The following is a 21,343-nucleotide window of genomic DNA, read 5'->3' as shown; positions in this document are numbered from 1 at the left end:
CTATTAACCGAACAATTATTAGATGAGGCCAGGAAGAGGGAGAAACAAGGAGGTCACTGGCCGGCAAAGACCGTTACACAGACGCACGTGAGTGCACACACACACGCACACACACGCACACGCACACGCACGCATGCACACACGCGCACACACACGCACACGCACACCCCGTGGATACAGACACGCACACACACCCCTCCCCCCCCCCCCCCCCGTGGATACAGAGACAGGAGCGGCCCAGGCGGCTCAGGCGGGGCCCTTGGCACAGGGCCCGTGCAGGGTGGGCATCTGTCCCCCGGCCCAGCACCTCCGACAGAAGCTGCTGCCTTCTGCGCCCTGCTGGCTCCCACGAGCCTGCCCTGCCCTCAGGAGGGGTGGGCACCCTGGGTGCCAGAGGGGACGGCGAGGGGCTGAGGGTCAGGGAGCCGGGCGAGGCCAGCACTTCCCCTCCAGACGTCATTTCCTGTCTCTGACTGGCTGTTGGAGCCAGAGGGAGTGGAAACAGGCTTCCTGGGGCAGGTGTGGATGGCTCCCCACGTGGGCCAGGCTCCCTGTCCAGGCAGCGGGCCCAGGGCAAGGGGGCCTCAATCAGAGGCCTGGACTTGAGGGGGTCTGGGCCAGGCTCAGTCCCCAGCAGCCCGGTCCCCAGGGAAGCCTCGTTTCCTGCCCGCAGAGGGGCTGATGTGGGGAAACGTGGTCAGGTCACCTGGGCCAGGGGCCCGGCGCAGCGTCAGCACTCGGCAAGCCAGGTCAAGGAGCCAGCTCTGACCTCTGGGAAAAGGTCAGGACATCTGCTTCCAAGTCAGAGGCAGACAGTTCCAGAAGTGAGGCCAGCACGGTGGCGACTGTCTCATCTCTGCAGGAGGGCGGGTCCAGGCGGCCAGCCCTCAGCCCACGGCCCGACTCCTACCCCCATCCAGGACTTCCACTCCCGCTGGCCCCTCAGGCCGCAGCTTGGCTTCACCAGCTCAAAGCCCAGGCTGGGACGTCGGGGCCCCCCTCCTGCCCCTGTGGACGCGGGGCAGGATTCTCGGCGCCAAGGGGCAGCTGGGGGCATGGGGTGGATGAGGGGTCCTGGCTGCCCCGGCTCTAAACAGGGAGAGGAAGGAGGTGGCGGAGCTGCTGGCTAGCACAGGCCGCACTCTGCTGGCTTCTAGAAGGCCAAGGCGTCACCGCAGAAACAGTGACAGCTGTCTGGGGCACCTGTCCTCCCTAGCTGAGGCCCCCGAGTGCCCTGAGGACCCACATGATGAGATGTGGGAGAGGGGTGATTTCAGCACGAGAGGGGAGCTGTGCCCAGGCAGCCCTGGAGGACCGCAGCGGGGGGACCCTGCTGCTCCAGCTGGCCCAGAAGGGACCCAGACCGGGGGCTCACCACGTGCCCCACCCCAGGCTGCGCTGGGTCCAGCCGCCCACGAGCACAGCCCCAGGGTCGCGTCAGGAGATTTAATCACAGACTCGTGTTCCGACAGAGCCTCAACGTGGGTGCAGAGAGGGGCCCGGCCCCCTCCCCCTGCACACTCCACTCTAAATTACTCATCTGTGCTGCTGAAGCATCAAAAATCAAGTGGCTTTTTGGAAAATTTTGATGTCACAGAACATTTCGAAAGGTGTTTCGTAAGACAGTGTTTCGATAGAGAAGTTCATATACGGCCTCTCCCCCAAAGTCCTGCAAAGACAGCAGCCCCAGGCAGGACTCACTGCGGGTCCAGCCTTTGCACACTCCCAGGACGGGAAGCTCACCCCCACCCAGGCACCCTCTCTCACTCGCCCACTTCCTCCCAGGGTCCTCCATGGCCCTGCCAGGAGCAAGGGCACACCCTTCAGGGAGGCCTCATTTACCTGCTCGTGTCCTGGGGGCTTGGGTCAGGGGAGGGGCGGCAGGAGGGCGGAAGCTGACCTTGCCCCCACTCCCCTTCCTCCCTGCCCTTTTTCTGGGCCACCCAGAGGCGCAGTTCCTGGGTATGCTGACAGGCAGATGGGTGATCAACTTAACCCAGCTCCTCAGCGGGCAACTGCTATCTGAGGTCCCCACCCAGCTGGAAACCAAAACCACAGTGGGAGGGAGGGGAGGGGGAGGGAGGAGAGGCTGGGGAAGGGAGTGGAGAGCAGAGGAGAGCAGCCGAACCTCCATGGAGCCTTGCGTTCGAGTCAGGGTAGCCAAATGCCAGATGCTGGCCACCAGCCTCTTTGTTCTGGTAACAGGCAGGCTGGGCAGGAGGTGGCGGGGGTGGGGTGCGCCATGCTCCTGGTTCTCCAAAATTGTGGGTCCTCCCCCTAACACACACACCCGCCTTCCTGCCCCCGTGGGCCTGCACCTGGGGTCCTGGGGGCAAAGTCTCGGCGGCGAAAGGTGCCCCGCAAGTGGTGTGCGTTTTCCTGCTGGGCAGCAAGGGGCCTGCTGGAGGTCTGAGGGGCTTGGGTGGCTGGGGAACTGGGGTCGGAGAGGGTCCCCCAGGGGAGCGGGCTGGGGGCTGGCCTCCTGCCCTTGGAAGTGCTCTCACAGAGAGGGGGAGCTGAGAGGGCTGGGGGGGGGGTCCACCAAGGGGGCCATCGGAGGTTCTGGGCCCTTGGAGGCGCTGGACAGTGAGTGTCTGTGCTGGCAAGGGGGGGATGTGAATGTGAGTCTGTGTGGTGGGGTCTGTGTCTGTGATGGGGTGTCTGTGTGTGTGAGGGGTTATCTGTGTGTGATGGGTGTCTGTGTGTGTGGTGGGGTCTGTCTGTGATGGAGTGTCTGTGTGTGTGTGTGGTGTCTGTGTATGTGATGGGATGTATGTGTGTGTGTGGTGGGATGTATGTGTGTGCAAGAGGGTGTCTGATGGGGTGTGTGTGTGTGTGTGATGGGGTATCTGTGTGTGATGGGGTGTGTGTGTATGATGGGTATCTGTGTGTATGATAGGGTGTCTGTGTGTGTGATGGGGTGTCTGTTTGTGATGGGGTGTCTGTGTATAATGGGGTGTCTATGTGTGTGACGGGGTATCTGTGTGTATGATGGGGTGTCTGTGTGTGTGATGGGGTGTCTGTGTGTGATGGGGTGTCTCTGTGTGATTGGGGTGTGTGTGTGTGTGATGGGATGTCTGTGCGTGTGTGGTGGGATGTATGTGTGTGCAAGAGGGTGTGTAATGGGGTGTCTGTGTGTGATGGGGTATGTGTGTGTGTGATGGGGTGTCTGTGTGTGATGGGGTGTCTGTGTGTGTGATGGGGTGTCTGTGTGTGTGATGGGGTGTGTGTGTGTGATGGGGTGTCTGTGTGTGTGATGGGGTGTCTGTGTGTGTGATGGGGTGTCTGTGTGTGGTGGGTGTCTGTGTATAATGGGGTGTCTGTGTGTGTGACGGGGTATCTGTGTGTGATGGGGTGTGTATGTGTGTGTGATGGGGTGTCTGTGTGTGTGATGGAGTGTGTGTGTATGTGATGGGGTGTCTGTGTGATGGGGTGTCTGTGTGGTGGGTGTCTGTGTATAATGGGGTGTCTGTGTGTGTGTGATGGGGTGTCTGTGTGTGTGATGGGGTGTCTGTGTGTGGTGGGTGTCTGTGTATAATGGGGTGTCTGTGTGTGTGTGGTGGGTGTCTGTGTATAATGGGGTGTCTGTGTGTGTGTGATGGGGTGTCTGTGTGTGTGACTGGGTGTGTGTGTGTGATGGGGTATCTGTGTGTGTGTGATGGGGTGTCTGTGTGTGGTGGGTGTCTGTGTGTGTGACGGGGTATCTGTGTGTGATGGGGTGTGTATGTGTGGTGGGTGTCTGTGTGTGTGTGATGGGGTGTCTGTGTGTGTGATGGGGTATCTGTGTGTGTTATGGGGTGTCTGTGTGTGTGATGGGGTGTCTGTGTGTGGTGGGTGTCTGTGTATAATGGGGTGTCTATGTGTGTGATGGGGTATCTGTGTGTATGATGGGGTGTCTGTGTGTGATGGGGTGTCTGTGTGTGGTGGGTGTCTGTGTGTATGATGGGGTGTGTGTGTCTGTGATGGGGTGTCTGTGTGTGTGATGGAGTGTGTGTGTGTGATGGGGTGTCTGTGTGTGTGATGGGGTGTCTGTGTGTGGTGGGTGTCTGTGTATAATGGGGTGTCTGTGTGTGTGACGGGGTATCTGTGTGTGATGGGGTGTGTATGTGTGGTGGGTGTCTGTGATGGGGTGTGTGTGTGTGTGGCAGGGTCTCTGTGAGGGATGTCTGTGTGTGAGGGTGTGGGGGTAGGTGTCTGCAGCAAAGACCCCCTGAGGCCACCCCCGGAACACTGGGAAGCCCTGCAGCTGACCCTGTCCCATGAGACCAGGATGCCGGAGACGGCTGGTGGGGGTCGGTGCCCAGCCCCGCGCCCACCGGCTGGACGTGCCTGCCCGCAGCTCCTGGGCTCCGCCATGGCCGCCACAGCTGTGCTCAGCTACTTTGGGCCCCACTTTGCCGTCATCAGCTCCGTGTCCACAGACAGGACCACCTATGAGGCCTTGCACCACTGGGGTGAGTGGGGCGGTGGGCGGCCACTGCTGGGGAGGGGGCTTCAGGAGCAAAGGCGGCTGGGGAGGAGCCCTGGGCTGGGGTGAGGACTGCTGAGAGGAGCGGGGCTGGGGCAGGCAGCGGGGTCAGAGGCAGGAGGGGCTGCCGTGAGGTCCCAGCTCCCCTGGGCAGGGCCTGCTTCTGCCTGCGTCTTCCCTGGGCCCCTGGGGCAGCGTGGGTATGTCGGGAGGTGTCCAGGCCCCGTCCTCCATGTCCAGGAAGGGGTGCTCGCCCACGATGAGGCCTTGAACAGCTCACAGAGATGGCATCCTATCCCCCCAGCCCCACCCCTGGGGGTCTTGGCCCCGGGAGAGACCACCAGAGGCTGAGGAGGGCAGATACAGTGAAAGCAGAGGCTTGCGGGGTTACCACGGTCCTAGCCCCAGGCCTCCCGTTTTTATCTCGAGCCCCAAACCCCAGAGCCCCAGGAGCAGGAAGCCTGGGGCCGGGCCTGGACTGATAAGATTACCAGCCTGTCAGCTGGGCCTGGGGGCAGGGACGGGCTTCTGATGGCCCCTGGAGGAGGGAGAGGGGGCGGGCGGGAGGGGCAGAGCAGGAAGGTGGGGTACATCCATGCGGAGGAGACGAGGCCCCTTCAGGGCCCCCAGGAGCCTCCTCTTGCGCACCCAGGACCCCTGCTGGGCACCCTGACACTTCTCTCTGCCCCCAGCCTTCTCCGCTGGAATCGCCCTGGCTGCACTCCTGACCCTGGGGGCCGTGTTGAGCGCCGCAGCCACTGTGAGAGGGGCCGGGGGCCTCATGGCTGCGGTGAGTGCTCCGAGCTGGGAGCCGAGGGAGCCCACCTCGCCCGTGTCCCTAAGGAAAGCAAAGCCCAAGGGGTGTGGGATGGCCAAGACCCCCCGACCTGGGAGTCAGGACCCCCCCATCCAGGACAGTCAGAACCCCCCATCCCAGAGTCAGGACCCCTCCACCTGGGAGTCAAGATGCCCCCACCCAGGACAGTCGGGACCCCCCACCCGGGAGTCAGGACCCCCCCACCTGGGAGTCAGGACCCCCTCCACCCGGGAGTCAGGACCCCCCCACCCAGGACAGTCAGAACCCCCCACCCAGGAGTCAGGACCCCTCCACCTGGAAGTCAGGACCTCCCCACCTGGGAGTCAGGACCCCTCCACCCAGGACAGTCGGAACCCCCTCACTAGGGAGTCAGGACCACTCCACCCAGGACAGTCAGAATCCCCCACCCAGGAGTCAGGAGCCCCCACACAGGAGTCAGGACCCCTCCACCCAGGAGTTAGGACCCCTCCACCCAGGACAGTCAGAACGCCCCACCCAAGATCCCCTACCTGGGAGTCAGGACCCCTCCACCTGGAAGTCAGGAACCCTCCACCTGGAAGTCAGGACGCCCCCACCCAGGACAGTCAGAACCCCCCACCCAGGAGTCAGGACCCCTCCCCCAGAAGAGTCGGAACTCCCCACCCAGGAGTCAGGACCCCCCACCCAGGAGTCAGGACCCCCTCCACCCGGGAGTCAGGACCCCCCCACCCAGGACAGTCAGAACCCCCCACCCAGGACCCCCTACCTGGGAGTCAGGACCTCCCCACCTGGGAGTCAGGACCCCTCCACCCAGGACAGTCGGAACCCCCTCACTCGGGAGTCAGGACCACTCCACCCAGGAGTCAGGACACCCCCACCCGGGAGTCAGGACCCCTCCACCCAGGACAGTCAGAACGCCCCACCCAAGATCCCCTACCTGGGAGTCAGGACCCCTCCCCCAGAACAGTCGGAACTCCCCACCCAGGAGTCAGGACCCCCTCTACCCGGGAGTCAGGACACCCCACCCAGGAGTCAGGACCCCTCCACCCGGGAGTCAGGACCCCTCCACCCAGGACAGTCAGAACGCCCCACCCAAGATCCCCTACCTGGGAGTCAGGACCCCTCCCCCAGAAGAGTCGGAACTCCCCACCCAGGAGTCAGGACCCCCAACCCAGGAGTCAGGACCCCCTCCACCCGGGAGTCAGGACCCCCCCACCCAGGACCCCCTACCTGGGAGTCAGGACCTCCCCACCTGGGAGTCAGGACCCCTCCACCCAGGACAGTCGGAACCCCCTCACTCGGGAGTCAGGACCCCTCCACCCAGGACAGTCAGAACGCCCCACCCAAGATCCCCTACCTGGGAGTCAGGACCCCTCCCCCAGAACAGTCGGAACTCCCCACCCAGGAGTCAGGACCCCCCCACCCAGGAGTCAGAACCCCCTCCACCCGGGAATCAGGACCCCCTCCACCCGGGAGTCAGGACCCCCCCACCCAGGACAGTCAGAACCCCCCACCCAGGAGTCAGGACCCCTCCACCAGGGAGTCAGGATCCCTCCACCCAGGACAGTCAGAACCCCCCACCCAGGACCCCCTACCTGGGAGTCAGGACCCCTCCACCTGGAAGTCAGGACCTCCCCACCTGGGAGTCAGGACCCCTCTACCCAGGACAGTCAGAACCCCCCATCCCAGAGTCAGGACCCCTCCACCTGGGAGTCAGGATCCCCTCCACCCGGGAGTTAGGACCCCCCCACCCAGGACAGTCAGAACCCCCCACCCAGGAGTCAGGACCCCCCACACAGGAGTCAGAACCCCTCCACCCGGGAATCAGGACCCCTCCACTAGAGAGTCAGGACCCCCCCACCAGGAGTCAGGATCCCTCCACCCAGGACAGTCAGAACACCCCCACCCGGGAGTCAGGACGCCTCAACCTGGGACTTTCGGGACCCCCTCCACCCAGGAGAGTCAGGACCCCTCCACCTGGGCACCCTGCCCCAGGGGTGGTGTGATGGGCGTTCTACCTCACCCCCATCATCCACGGGGGCTTTGAAAGGCAGCGTTGGCCCTCCTGGCCTTAGGTGCTGGTCAGAGGCTCGGGACAGTCTGGTTCTGTGACACAGGAGGCTCTGGGAACACAGTTCGGATGAATTCCTCCCTTTGGGACGAGGCCGGGCCCAATCGGTCCCCTGTAGGTCAGGACTGGCCGTGGCCCCTAGACCCCGGGCTCCTCCCGAGCGGCACGCCCTCCGTGGCAGCCGCCGGTGGTGGGGCTCCCTCCCCTGCCCCGATCTCACCCCTTGCAGGGGCCCTTGCTGCCCGCATACCTGCTCCTCCAGCGGCCTGTCCTGCTGCAGCTGCCAGCCCCGCCTCCCCAAGGACTGTGGTGCCCGCTGTGGGCTCAAGCTGCCCTCTCTCGCCTGAACCGGGGCCTCAGCTTCTGGCTGGTGCCCTGGGCTGCCAGCTGCACCCCCAGTCCCTCTCAGGCTCCCCAAAACACCAAGTCCAGCCTTCCTGGGACTCCACGGGTCACTGCGGTCCCACTTTCCCGCTGCCAGCTCTCTTTGCCTGCAGACCCCACCCCTACCCTTGGAGCAGTTCATGGGGTGCCCCCCCCCCGGGAGCTCCTGCTGGGGGCTGTGTTTCCCCAGGCGTACCCTGAAGCTGACAGCCCTGGGCTCCCTGGCAGCCTTCTGGATCCCCACGGCTGGCGGGGTTCTCGGCCAGCAGTGTCAGCAAACGCCTTGAGCGACTCCTGGGTTGCAGACATCTCCAAGGCCAGGCAGCTCAGTGGGTAAAGAATCTGCCTGCAATGCAGGAGACCCAGGTTTGATCCCTGGGTCGGGAAGATCCCCTGGAGGAGGAAATGGCAACCCACTCCAGCATCTTTGCCTGCAAAGTCCCATGGACAGAGGAGGCTGCAGTCCGCGGGGTCGCAGAGAGTCGGACACCACTGAGCGGCGCACCAGGGCCCGGGGCAGAGTCGCCTCCCAGAGCCGGGCCGGGCCCTGGTGTGCTAAGGCCCATTTGGCAGCTGGACCCCAACCAGGACCCCACAGGAGTGCGGGCCGTGCTACCAACCTGGCCTGGGGAGGGAGGGAGGCCCCGGGGCATCCGGCCAGGCAAGCGGACTGTCCCCCGGAGGGGAGCGCGGAGGCCTGGGGCTGCCGCAGGGGCTCACTGCTGGAGGTCGAGGCTGCGGGCAGCGGGCCCAGACCCCGAGGTCCCGGCGGGGACAGCCTGCCGCGTCCGCCGCCAGGGGGCGCCATGGGGCTGGGCGCAAAGCCGCGGGCTGAAGCTGCTTCTGCCGAAGGCTCCTGTTGGCCGGGCTCTTCCCCCGCTCCCCCGACCACCGCGCTCTGCGCCCTGCTCTGGGGCAGGGACCCCGGAGCACCAGGGCCTCGGTCCTGCTTCCCTGCCCGGGACGCGGCTTGGGCCCCACGACCGGCCTCCTGCTGCACAAGACGGGAGCCCAGCACTGCCCCTGGGCGGGTTAGGGGGAGCAGGGGGCTGGGGGACCCCATCCCGCGCCCACCCGGTGAGCGGGGGGCCTGTGTGCACCCCGGGGTGCGGTGTTGTGTCTCGCCTCTGTGTGTGTCAGGAGCGTGCGAGCCCCCCGGGAGGGCTAGGAGAGGGCGATCTTTCCCGTCCTGCCCCCCATCTTCCTGCTGCTCCCCTTCCTGCCCCCGCCCCCTCCCAAACGAGCCTCGCACACAGGAAATGAGCGGCTGAGAGCAGGGCTGGCCGCTGCGCCAAGGAAGCCATTTGGATTTATTTATGTTGTTGTTTAGAATCAGGAGAGAGGGCGGCGGGCATGGGGCCCACGGCACCCAATGCCTCAGCGCACAGGCGGCCCATGTGCCACCCAGGACCCTCCGTGCAAGGCGGACGGGCGGGCAGGCGGGCGGGCTGGAGTGATGCTCCCTCTCCCGGGGAATGGAACAGTTCCTGGAAAATGCTAGTCCCTTGAGCTGGCTCCGGGCCTCCAGCCTGGGAGGCAGTGCTGGGCAATGGCTTCCAGATGGGGAAAGGGACCCTTGGCCAGCCTGGGGGTGGGAGGAGGAGGAGTGGGAGGAGTAGAAGAGGGAGGAGGGGGAGGAGGAGGGGGAGGAGGAGAGGGAGGAGGGAGAAGAGGGAATGAGGAGGGGAGGAGGAGAGGGAGGAAGAGGAGGAGGGGGAGGAGGAGGGGAGGAGGGGAGGGAGGAGGGAGAAGAGGGAATGAGGAGGGGAGGAGGAGAGGAGGAAGAGGAGGAGGGGAGGAGGAGGGGAGGGGAGGAGGGAAGAGAGGGAAGGGAGGAGGGGAGGGGAGAGGGAGGAGGGAGTAGAGGGAATCAGGAGGAGAGGGAGGAGGGAGAGGAGGAGAGGGAAGGGAGGAGGGAGGGGAGGAGGAGAAGGAGGGGGAGGGGAGGAGGGAGAGGAGGGAAGAGAGGAGGGGGAGGGGGAGGGAAAGGGGGAAGAGGGAGGAGGATGGGGAGGAGGGAGAGGAGGAGAGGGAAGGGAGGAGGGAAGAGAGGGAAGGGAGGAGGGGAGGGAGAGGGAGGAGGGAGAGGAGGAGAGGGAAGGGAGGGAGGGAGGAGGGAGGGAGGGAGGAGGGAGGAGGGAGAGAAGAGAGAAGGGAGGAGGGGGAGAGGGAGGAGGGAGAAGAGGGAATTGAGGAGGGGGGAGGAGAAGGAGGAGGGGGAGGAGGAGAGGGAGGAGGAGGAGAGGGAAGGGAGGAGGGAGGGAGGAGGGAAGAGAGGGAAGGGAGGAGGGGGAGAGGGAAGGAGGGAAGAGAGGGAGGAGGAGCGGGAGGAGGGAGGGGAGGAAGAGGCATCCCAGAGCCATCTGGAGACTGAGGCCTGGTGGACCCCTGGGCAAGAAGGAGGAAACGTGGGGTGGAAGCTGGTGGGCCTCCCGCCCCTGAGCGGAGCTGAAGGTCCCCGTCCCTGCATGGAGTCTGGGAGCCGGTGGGCTGGACCCCCCCATCTCCTGGACGCAGCCCCCCAACCAAGTGTGGAGCAGAACAGTCTTCTTCGTCCCCGTCCAGCCCGGGCACTGCCTGTGTGCCCGTCTGCACCTGGGTGTGCCTCCATGCTGGCCATGGACCCCGTGCTGGCCGTGGACTCTGGTGTCACCCCAGCAAGGCCCTGGGTTGGGAGAGCCTGGCCACACCGGCCCCAGACAGTCCTGCTCCCGGGAAGGAGCGATACTGGACTCCAGACCCCTGGGCCAGGTGGTCAGCAGGCGGACTGACCATCCAGAGCTCCCGCAGGAGGCTCAGCCCGAGGCCTGAATGGGAGCATCCCCAGCACAGAGTACCAGCCAGGCCACAGCGGGGGCCGTCCCCGGGGCAGCCTGGGGTGAGCCTCTGAAACGACCCGCAAAAGAGCTTTGCGGACGTGTGTGTATTTCCCGGGAGGGAGCAAATATTCATCAGCTTCAGAACCCCTGTGAGGAAAGGTCCACCAGAGCCCGAGGCCCGGGCATGGGCAGGAGGTGGACAGGCCTGCTGGGTCCTGGGGAGCACACCGGTGGGAAGAGGAGCACCTCTGCTGGGAGTCACCCATCTCAGGGTGGCCAGCGGGCCATGCTCTTGGCTAGAACGCCAGCTCCGGAACCTCTGGGAGGCCTGTTTCAGAAAACCAAGCAAAACCAGCTGTCCCTTCTGGAAAAGGCCCTTCCTATCCAAGCGATTCCCTGATAGCTCAGTCGGTAAAGAATCTGCCTGCAATGCAGGAGACCCGGGTTTGATCCCCAGGTCAGGAAGATCCCCTGGAGGAGGGCATGGCAACCCACTCCAGTATTCCTGCCTGGAGAATCCCCCGGACAGAGGAGCCTGGCGGGCTCCAGCCCATGGGGTTGCAGGGTCGGACAGGACTGCGACTAAGCGCAGCGCTTCCAAGTGCAGCCAGCGTCCCCGAGCCGCCCCTCCAGGCCAGACCACTTGAAAGGGGGCGCTTGCTCTGAATCTGAATCTCGGGCTCAGGGAAGGCCCGCCCGGCCCGTCTGGGGTCAGTGCCTTTCCCGGCCGCAGGCGCAGAGGGCAGGTTTCTTCCTCATCCCGGGGCCTGACCGCCGCCTCCCTGGGGCCCTGGGAAGCCAAAGCCAGACTCAGCGTGCCTCCTCCCCTGCCCCTCACAGGCCTTCCTGAGCTTCGCGCTGGTGTTCTGCGCCCTGGTGCAGGCGGCCTTCTGGAGGGCCCACAGCCCCACTCAGGTGAGCGCGGCTCTGTCCCGTGGGGGAGGGCCCCTGCTCCCTCTCCCGCGGCCACCGGGGGCGGCCGGCGGGTATGGGGGCCACGCTGGGGACACTCTCTGCCTGCGGGCTGGCCCTCTGCTGGGCTGGGAGCGGCAGCTCCCGGGGCAGGACCCCCGGGGCTCAGAAGATGGCACCTGGGGGACTGAGGGAGGGGAGCCTCCCAGGCCCGCAGGGTTGACTGGGGGGGTCAGCTCCAGAAAACGCGCCGTCAAGGGCTGCACCTCTGACCGGGGCCGGGCCTGGCTGGGAGAGAGGCCTATTCGCCGCAGGGGCTGCGGGACAGGCGATGGTGGGTGTGGGTCCCTTTCGGGGTGGGCTCCGTTCTCCTCTCGGGGGGCTCCGTTCTCCTCTCCTTCCTCCGTCCACCCACTCCTATGTCTCTGGGTGTTGCTGGTTCTGAGGGACCCCAGGGCAGCTCGAAGCTGGCAGGGAGGGAGGCCCCAGTTCTGAGATAACGCAGTCACGTGGGATGCTGGCCCCCGGACAACAGGGCTTGAAGCCTGCGGGCCCGGGTCTAGGGTGGGTGCTACCCCAGGGAGGAGGGCAGGACCACAGCTCAGGAGGGACCGCTCCCAAGTGACAGGGGCGGGGGCAGCCTGGCCTTCCAGAAATTCTGCCTGAACACCAGGCCCTGAGTCAGAGCTGAAAGCCTGCCTGGGAAACGGGACTGGTCAAGTCCATGAGCAGAGCTGAGTCCTCCCAGACCAGGTCAGAACTTCTGTGGTCAGACAGAGGAAATGGGTGCCCGAGAGATCCAGAGAGATGGGGGACGCAGCCCCAGATGGGCTTCTGTTTGCAGAGGCCGAGGACTGGTGGGGCCAGGAGGGTCCAGAGTCGGCTGAGGAGGGGGCGCCGCGGGTCCATGTGGCCGATCCCAGCCAGGGCAGAGCGAGGCTGGCTAGCACAGTGCTGCCTGTGGCCCCAGCAGGCTCAGCTTCGCTCCCCAGCCGAGCTGTGAGTCTGAAGGGCAGCCCCTGGGTGCCCCTCCCAAAGGGGCTTCTCACCCCCTCGCTGCTCCCTGGCTGAGTGGCCAGCGCCTGCAGAGGCCTCCACCCAGTCCCCGGGAGCGGACACAAGCCAGGCAGGAGAATCCAGGCCCAGGCTTCGCCTGTGGGAGGCCAGCCCAGGCCAGACCCCAAAGCAGTCCCTGGGGAGCCCAGCCCCACAAGCCCTGTCTGGACGGACTTTCTGAGACCCCGAGCACGCCTGCCTCCTCTCTTTGGGCTTCAGATTCCCCTGTACCCCTTAAGGACCAGCCCAGGGAGACCACGGCCAGTCCTGCTGGAGGACACTGCTGGGCGCTGGTTTAGTCTCTAAGTCGTGTCCGACTCTTGCGACTGTAGCCCGCCAGCCTTCTCTGGCCACGGGATTTTCCAGGCCAGAATACTGGAGTGGGTTGCTGTTTCCTTCTCCAGGTGGGGGGGTCCTCCTGACCCAGGGACTGAGCCCAGGCCTCCCGCATTGCAGAGTCTTTACCGACTTAGCCACTCGGGGGCCCTGGAGGACCCTGGGTTTCCAGGCAAAACCCTGTGCAGGCAGCTGACCAGCGGCCTACGTGTGACCGTGTATCGCGGATCCCGGCGGCCCCGGCCCCTGGCTGCAGGGCACCCCAAGACATTCATGCAACATGCAGAGGACGGCTGGGTCAGGAGACCCAGCTCGTGCTGCGTGCTTCCAGGTGTGTGGCTACCCACTCTAAGGCCCGGAGGGCTTCCCTGGAGACTCAGTGGGTAAAGAGTCTGCCTGCGGCGCGGGAGAGCCGCATTCGAGCCCTGGTTTCCACGATTCTTGCCTGGAGAATTCCGCGGACAGTGGAGCCTGGTGGGCTGCAGTCCACGGGGTCACAAGAGTCGGACACGACTGAGCGCCTCACACTTCCACCCTCTTTCTTTACCCACTCTGGCCCTGCCCTGCCTTACCCGCAGTGCGGGCCTAGTTCCCCCGTCCCCCCGCCACCGCTGAACTCCTCGGAGTTGAGGGGGCATCCCCAGACCTTGCAGGGCGGTGCCATCCTCTCGGTCTGCAGAGGGAGGGGCTCAGGCCCATGGGGGTGGGGAGGGGCCAGGTCACCCTGGCAGAGCCGGAGCAAGAGGGGGCCACCGTCGGGACTCTTAGCCCTGAGTCAAAGCCTCTTTTCCTGTAGCTGCGCAAAGATCACCCCAAACTGTTCACCACCACCCTGCCATCATCTGGGGTCACCCACCCCTGATCAGAGGGGAAAAGGGCATTCCCTCTGGTTCTGGGGGGCTTGGAGCCCAGAAAGGCAGCCTCGGCTCTCAGAGACCAAGGAGTGTCGAGCTGCTGGCCCACCCCCAGGGAGCTGCTGGGCCAGGCGAGGTCAGGCTCACCACGCGGGTGGTCCCTGCCACGACGGCTGCCAGGGTGCCCGGCCGGGCAGCTCCGCCAGGGCGGCTGCAGCCCCCTCTCCTGACTCTGACACTGTGTGTTTACAGCTCCAAGCCCAGGGCTGGCGGTTCTGCAGGGGCAGGGCCCACAGGCCAAAACCCTTCTGGGGCTCCCGCTCTGGGAAGGGGAAGGGGTGGAAGCAGACGGGACCCAGCTGGGCTTCCTCCCTGCATGGCCCCCGCCACCCCCATCAGAAATCATTCTGGTCTGTGCTGTGCTGCCGCTGGCCTTTGGGGTCCAGTGTTCAGGGCCCTGGCTGGCCCCAGTGGGGGCTGGGGCTTCCTGCCACACCTGAGTGGGCGCAGGGGGGCCTAGGTGGGGTCAGCCCTGCGTCCCGCGCTCTTGGGCGATCGGCCCACCTTCCTGGGTCTCCGTGTCCTCGTCTGTAAAGGAGTGTGAAGACCTCCCTGTGTGCGGGAATGAACGAGCAGGGGGGAAGGGACGAGCGGAACCCGCCTGCAGCCGCGGAGCCCAGGTCTGACCTCCGTCACCCGCATTCACGAGGGTGCGGGCCCCAGGTGGCAGGGGCTGAGGAGCCGCCTGTCCTGTGCCCCTGACCCCGGGCACCTGGGGGGCCTTGGCGTCAAGGCCAACCCTGGCCAGCAAATCCCTCTTTCCATGGGGTCCTCCTAGAGGCAGGAACAGAGACCCTCAAAGGGCCGCGCGGTTTGCTCTAAGAGGTCTGTTCACCCCCGTTTCTCCCCTGGCACCCCCTGAGATATCCTGAAACACGGGGTCCAGATGGCCCATCTACCTGAGGATGCCCATGACTTCTGGTGGCCCCAGAGCCATCCTGCAGGCCCTGACCACCCCCCGCTCCCGGCCCCGGGCCCCCCTCCCAGCCTCAGGCCCTGGTAGGTGCCCTGAAGCTTGGCGGGCATTCAGCAGGACTAGGCGGTCGTGCTGTGAATACAGGACTTGAGGGCGCCTGAGAGCCGCTCTGCCCAGTCCCCAGACAGGAATGCGGGTGATGAATTGCCAGGCCCCGCTTAATAATTCAGGCACGGATTGAGTGCGGCGGTGCCCGAGCTGGTGAAAGGCTGCCCGTCCCCCAGCTCCCGGGCTGGGCCCCGCCCTTCGAGGCCACTCCCCGCCCCCATGGTCCAGTAGCTGCCAGAGGCGGCCCTGGGCCCCGGGGTGGGGGGGGTGCTGCTGTGCGCACCGCCTGCAGCTCCTACGGCCCTGGCCCCCAGGCACCCCCCCGCCAGGCGGGTTAGCAGCCCATGGGAGGCGTGGCCAGTGGCAAGGTTGGGAGGGGTCCTCATGGGGAGCTGGGCCAGCAGGGACACCCCAGGCCCTTGCTTTGCATTCAGCAGCCTAGAAACCCCGTGCTGAGGGGTCTCCCCGGAGCCCTGGGAGATGAGGCTTAAGGGTTAGGGCGCCCTCCAGGGAGCACCCAAACCTCAGGGCCCAAGGGTCTCTGAGACCTCCCAGCACCCCTGGACTTCTCTCCTAGAGACACACAGGGCCCCTGAGCCCAGGCACCAGGCCTCGGGAGAGTCAGACCGGCCCCCACGTCCAGGCCAGGGGTCTCGGGCAGGAGTGTGGCTTTGTCGGAACCACCTCTTCACCCGAAGGAGGACCTCGTGGACGCTGCTTCTGGGGTCGGGAGTGGGTGGGGAGGTAGAAGAGGGAAGAACCCACAGCTCAGTCCCAGTGGGCGTGCCCTCCAGCCAGTGTTCCTGGTAGCAGCACCTCGCCTCAGAGGGGCCAGGGTCTCCCTGGGGCCTAGTTGGGGGTAAGGGGGGCTGGCCCTCGTCATGGCCTCCTGCACCCCTGACCCCAGGCTGGCTCTGCTCCCCCCACAGGCTCCCCCGAGACCTCCTCCCATGGAGACTAGGACAGCCCAGCCGGTCTCCACCCCCAGGAGAGGGTCCCTCGCCAGGCCTCCTGCAGGCGTGGCTGGCCTGGCGCCTGGCCCCCCGCCCAGGACGCTGCCCACCTCCCCCTCGGGTAGGGAACAAAGTGGCTGGAGCATCTGGGAGGCTCGGAGATCTGAGTCTCACCAAGAGGGCGACGAGCTCTGAGGGTGATGCTGGGGGTGCAGATCCACCTGTCCCTACAGGGGCTTCGGGCAGCACTGGGCAAGACCACCCCCCGCCCGCCTGCCCCCAAGTCCCCCAGGCTGGGAGTGGGGAAGCCGCTTCCCTTCTGGAGGGCGGGGTGAGTGGCCAGAGCAGGGTACCCCCGAGCACCCGCCCACCTATCCCAGCGGGCACATGACTCGGGGGCAGGAAGGGAAGGGAGGCAGGGCTCAGGGTCTCTGAGGCGGGGAAGGAGGGCAGGGGAGCTCAGAGGCCTTGCCCGTGCCAGACCAGCGACCCCAGCACAATCACCAGACTCCCTGGAGGACGCACGATTCCAGACTGCCTCTGGAGAAGTAACTTGGCAAGGAAAGGGCACTTCAGAAGGCACAGGAAGGGACGTTTAGCTGGGCAGACGGAAGGGGGCCTGGGGAGTGGGCACAGAGCGACGGCAGAGCCGGCCAGGCCCTCGTTGCTGCTCTTCTCGGTCGGCCCCAAGGGCCCTTGTCAGCCCTGGTGCCCATGGCCAGCCCTGGGCTCTTAGGCCTTTCCTGGACCCCGGCTGCCTGGGCTTTCTGGAACGTACCGGATGGTTCTGGGGGAATACCCGGAGCATCCCTGTGAGCTGAACTCTGGCACGAGGCGGCCCCTGGCCATCTCCCCCAGGCCGCTCTCCCTCCCCACTGTCCATATTCAGATCAACAGAAGCAGGTGGACACTTAGGCCAGGCCCTCCTCCCACCGTAAGACAACAGCTGGTTTACCCTGCAGGACCCCCAGGAGCGAGAGTGGCATCAACAGTCATTCTTGGGGAAAGGTCCCCACAGCTGGAGCATGGGAACCCCTGTGACCAGCACCTGGGGGATGCAGGCCCTGCTCCTGGGGGGCCCAGTCCCGAGGGAGCAAGAGGAGGAGGCCGGTTGAGCACCGCTCAGCACCTGAGGGTCGTCGGGGGGTCCGTCAGGAATGTGAGCTTCACCAGCACGGCCTTCCGGTGCCCTCTGCACAGGTGGAGGACGCAGTGCTCGACGCCTACGACCGGGCCTATGAGCGGGCGCTGAGGAGCGTGTCCGGAAGCGGGCGGCAGGAGCTGGTGGCCATCCAGGACACGGTGAGCCTGCGGGGGCGGCCTGCCATCCAGAAAAGGGCCACAAGGGAGCAGCCCCCCAGAGCCAGCTGGCCGGGTGCAGAGCTGAGGGCCCGGGTCACGGATGCCACGGCGGGGCAAGGCGCAGGGCAGAGCGCGCCTGTCTTCCTCCGCCCTGGGAGGCCCGGCTTCTGAGTCCGCAGGGCTGGAGCAGAGTGCGAGAGCCCGCGTCCACACGTGAACTTCCAGCTGGAGGCCATGCTGCTGGGAGCTGGGTGCCCCCTACAGAGCCAGCCGCCCGGCCCTGAGCTCCCGTCCTGGCCAGGGGCAGGGCGGGGGGGAGGACGTCGTGCCTCAGTTTCCCCTCTGCCCCTGGGGTTCTCAGGGCAAACCGCCTCCCTCTTCCGCCCCTGCAGTTCCGGTGCTGCGGCAAGCGCTCACCCCTCGGGCTCCTGGAGGGCTCAGAAGCTGGCCTGTGTCAGGGGGAGGAGGCTGCCAGACAGGTGAGAGGAGGGGCCCGCCGCCATCCCTGGGGCCTCAGCCCCAGAGTAGGGCGACACCCACCCACTGGCCCCCCAGACCATCCCAGGGAGGCGGCTGGCCTGGGCTGGGTTCACTTGCCCAGGCTGGGCCCGGGTGCTCACTCGTTCGCACAGCTCCCAGCTTCGGGGACTGAGACCCTCCCGTCAGAACCCCCTAGAAGGGCAGGGGAAGGTAGGAGACCCAGGGGCTGAGCTGTGCCGAGCGCCCGCAGAGCACGGTGGACAGCTCCGCCTGTGCCGGGGTCCCTGAAGCCGGAAGGACATTTCCTGGAAGGTCAGCCTGGGCCTGAATCTGGCCACAAGGGCTTCGGAGGCAGGGAGCCTCTTCTTCCCGATGACAGTGGCCTCCCCTCCCCGCAACCCCTGGCTCCCTTCCCCCACCGGTCAGGAACAAACTCACCCCATCTCTGGCAAGAGGCTCCTGGCCACCCTCCAAGAAACAGACAGGAGGATGCAAATGGCTGGAGGCCCAGCCCAGATGGAGCCAACACAGCGCCCTGGGCCCTGGTGCTGTGGGGGGTGGGAGGAGTGGTGAGGGCAGAGGAGGGATGGGGGAGGCCCCAGGTCCTCGCCTACAATGTGGGGGTGAAGGCCAGCTTCTTGCACCTTCTGAGATGGCAGGTGACATGGGAGACAGTGAAGGCCTTGTGGGGAGGGACTCCTGAGGGAGGGGGCAGGAGGGCGGACCCCCGGTCGCCTTCCAAGAGGAAGTGCAGCCGTGGGGGCGGGGATGAGAGTTTGTCAAAGGGATTCAGGGGCAGATGGATAGACAGACACCAAGCCGGCGTCCTCTCCCCTCAACCTCGGGCTTCAGAACCCAACCCTGCCTGCCCCACCGCACCCCCTGCCCCAGCCTGCCCCCAAACGCCAAGTCCTTCCCCAGAGCCGAAGGCCGCCTCTGAGTGGTTCAGAGCAGGGGCGGGCCCCTCCCCTCCCTCTTCCCTGGAGACAAGGTGCCTCGGTGGACACCATGCCCTGGGGAGGCCGCGGAGGTTCCGGATGCAGCAAGAACGCCCCTCCCTGTTAGCCAGTGCCCTTTCCTCACCCTCAGTGGGGTACCTGGGACCCGGAGTAACTGGGACTCGGCCTGCCCTGGAGGGACAGACACACAGCCCAACACCACGCTCAGGGGCCACTCAGAGGCAGGCCCCGCTGGGCCTCTGGAGCCCATCATCCGCACAGAGGCAGCTTCCATCCTAGCGTCTTTGCTGTTTTCAGCACCTGTCCGGAGCCCGGGGCGGTTGTCCCGGGACAGGCGGCACCCCTAGCCTGGGTCCCAGTGGCCGCTGCGGCCCCACGCCCCTGCAGAGGCGCCGAGCCCCGGCCGGCAGGGGCGGGCTGGGCCCACACGCTGTCCTCTGCCCAGGACTGCCTGCAGGGGATCCAGAGCTTCCTGAGGGCGCAGGGGAACGTCGTCTCCACCCTGATCGGCCTGGGCCTCGCCTTCACGGTAGCTCTCACCGACACCCGCGGCCCCCACCCCCAGGGTCCTGGGGACCCGCAGGGCTCACCCTGCACGGGGACCAGGGAAGAGCAGGCCTGGGCGTGACGGGGCCTCCCCGACTCCCTTCCCCCAGGGGTGGGGGTGAGCCCCCAGAGCTGCTGGGACACGTGCTCTGCCCCGCCCCACCAGGTGTACGCAATGCTGCTTAGCTCCTTCATCTGGTTCAGCATCCGCTCGGGCAGATACTCCGTGAGCCAACGGTAGGCCCGCCTACCACCCGTCCCCACCGCCACCTCCCCAGAAGGGTCCTACGGGCCTGCAGGTGCGGGCGGGGTGGGGGTGGGGGGGCGAGAGCACCACCCCTTCCCGCTCCCGCCTCTGCCCAGCTGTGGGGCCCCTGGATCGAGGGCCCAGGCTGATATCCTAGAGGAGGCGCTTGGGGGGCAGCAAGCTCTCCGCCAGGCAGGCTCTGCCCCCTGCCCGCCCCCACAGACCCCAGGTCTAACAGCGGCATCTCTGGGGCCCCCAGGACAGCCCCCTGCCTCCAGCCACGCTGCGGGCTCCTCCACCATTGACCCGGCCCCTCTACTCTGGGCACCTGCTTGCCCTCCGGGCCCAGCCCCTCTGCGTCCTCACCATCCCTCTGCCCCTCAGGGCCCGCAGCTGCCCTCCCCAGGAGCCCAGAGTCTATGGACGCATACAGGAGGGCTCCCCGTCTCAGCGCCCGTCCAAAGCGGACGCTTCCGGGGGCCGTCTGAGTCCAAGCAGACACTCGGGTCAGCTTCTGCTGCTCCGGGACACCCACCCGCCTACCCACGGAAGCGGAGATGCTGCGGTCTCAACTCGCATGTGACCCTCGTTGGGGGGGGAGGAGCTGTCTCCCTCCACGTGGTGGGGGTGGGGGGAGAGGAGGCTTGACCAGACCAGCACCTCCACTGAAGCAGACGGGGGTTGGGGGAGCGGGGGTCAGCCGCAGACTCTGGGGAGAGGCTGGGGGCTGAGAGTGCGGGCAGAGGGAGTAGAGGGCGGGCTTGGCAGGGCTCCCTGGCCCCCTACGCCCAGGCTCTGGGGAGATGGAAGGATCCGAGGCAGGCTCGGGCAGACTGGGGACAGTTCAGTTCTGCACAGCGTCAGGACTGAGGCCGCCCCCGCGGGCTGCTTGTCTCCGGAGACCACTTCCCCTCTCATATGGCCCCCCATGCTCACGTCCCAGGCAGGAGGGCTCCAGCTCCCCTCTGACCCTCCAAGCAGGACTATCTGCAGGCCCAGGTGCATACGTGAGGCCAACCGGGTGACTTCCCTGTTGACGGGAGAAATCACTCATGTAGTGACGCCATGCGCACGGCCCCGGGGGTGCGTCTGAGAAATCCTGCCTGTGGCCGCCCCTGTGCCCACCACCCGACCACCTGCCGACTGGCATCCTCGGCTCAAGCCCCAGAGCCCTGGGCGGGACACCAGACTGGCCCAGCCCAGCTCTGGGGCCCCGTCGTAGCTGCCAAAGAAGGAAACACGGCCTGTTGAGCTTCTACCAAGGGGGTGCAGCCCCGCCCCACCGAAACCTGCAGAGTCTGCTTCCTCCCCAGTAAGGAGCAGCGTCTGTCAGGTGCAGCCGAACCCGGACAAAGTGACCAATGCCCGCTGCCTGCAGTCACACACACTCCGCAGTACACCTCCCAGAACAAGACGGCTCCCCAGGGACAGAAGCGCTTCCCCGCCGGAAGCTGGTGGGGCGGTTCCGCGGTTCTGGGTTTGGTAACCGTCCAAGGCCTCTGGGGAGGCGTGTTCCTCTCCCGGTTTTGCTCTTCTCATCTTACAAAATAAACTGTAAGGAAGGCACCAGCAGCGGTGGGAAGAGGGAATGGGCTGGTATCAGACACCTCCCTGGCAGTCGGGCGGTGCAGGGGCCGCGCAGCGTGGCGAAAACCAAAGAGGAAGGGGAGGGGTGTGTCCTGGTCAGAGTTCGTAGAATCTAGAATCGGATATGAGCGCGCAGGAGAAGGGTCTGCGCCGGAAGCTGCGGCCGCCGCATGCCCCCCTCCCACGCCCACCCCCGTCTGGGCCTCTCACCGGCTTCCCCTGCTGCCGGGCCGCTCTTCGTGGGGAGGGTGCTGGGAACGAAGGCGTCCTCCCGGTGGTGACCTCTGCCATGAACCCTCATCACCCCCTCACCCCGCCCTCACTCAGGAGCAGGACCCCATTTCCCCTTGACCCCATCACCGCGGCCCCCTTCGGGGCCCCTTAGTCCACTGGCCGAGGAGCCCCTGGTGGGCCAGGTGGAGACTCTCCCCCTTCCAACTCGACGTCACCATTGTTTTGCTCAAAGCATCCCTTTGCTGGGACTGAAAA

General features: G+C 66.0%; 2 protein-coding genes across 16 annotated transcripts in view; one reads left to right on the top strand and one right to left on the bottom strand.

Moving 5' to 3' along the window:
* The window catches only part of ASCL2 (achaete-scute family bHLH transcription factor 2), an 86,542-nt gene that overhangs the window by 32,519 nt on the left and 32,680 nt on the right, over window positions 1-21,343 (bottom strand). For 5 of the 10 annotated variants that reach the window (XR_009597865.1, XR_009597864.1, XR_009597871.1 and 2 more), the window contains one exon: window positions 16,252-18,063. The exons of 1 other annotated variant lie outside the window; for it this stretch is intronic. The gene's annotated coding sequence lies outside the window, so the exon portion shown is untranslated. Of the gene's footprint in view, window positions 1-5,794; window positions 5,839-7,282; window positions 7,388-7,915; window positions 8,066-16,251; window positions 18,064-21,343 lie in introns of those variants that run through there. 4 more of the 10 variants (XM_060404149.1, XR_009597868.1, XR_009597866.1 and 1 more) reach the window with 4 other exon arrangements.
* On the top strand, window positions 1,961-20,833 carry TSPAN32 (tetraspanin 32). 6 transcript variants are annotated; one of them, XM_042237934.2, is made up of 9 exons: window positions 1,961-2,011; window positions 4,340-4,454; window positions 5,161-5,258; window positions 11,379-11,453; window positions 16,934-17,035; window positions 17,428-17,514; window positions 18,920-19,003; window positions 19,187-19,257; window positions 19,652-20,833. In XM_042237934.2, exons 1-9 carry the CDS (start codon window positions 1,979-1,981, stop codon window positions 19,848-19,850), a joined length of 864 nt encoding a protein of 287 aa, XP_042093868.1. In that variant the 5' UTR covers window positions 1,961-1,978; the 3' UTR covers window positions 19,851-20,833. The 6 variants fall into 6 exon arrangements, with proteins under 6 accessions (XP_042093868.1, XP_060260130.1, XP_042093867.1 ...); XM_042237933.2 differs by lacking the exon at window positions 1,961-2,011 and adding an exon at window positions 2,111-2,198; XM_042237936.2 differs by lacking the exon at window positions 1,961-2,011 and adding an exon at window positions 2,111-2,407.

The sequence above is a fragment of the Ovis aries genome, chromosome 21 (assembly GCF_016772045.2).
Source record: "Ovis aries strain OAR_USU_Benz2616 breed Rambouillet chromosome 21, ARS-UI_Ramb_v3.0, whole genome shotgun sequence".
NCBI lineage: Eukaryota > Metazoa > Chordata > Mammalia > Artiodactyla > Bovidae > Ovis > Ovis aries.
The sequence above is the reverse complement of the archived record's forward strand: the minus strand, read 5'-3'. Positions and strand labels throughout refer to the sequence as shown.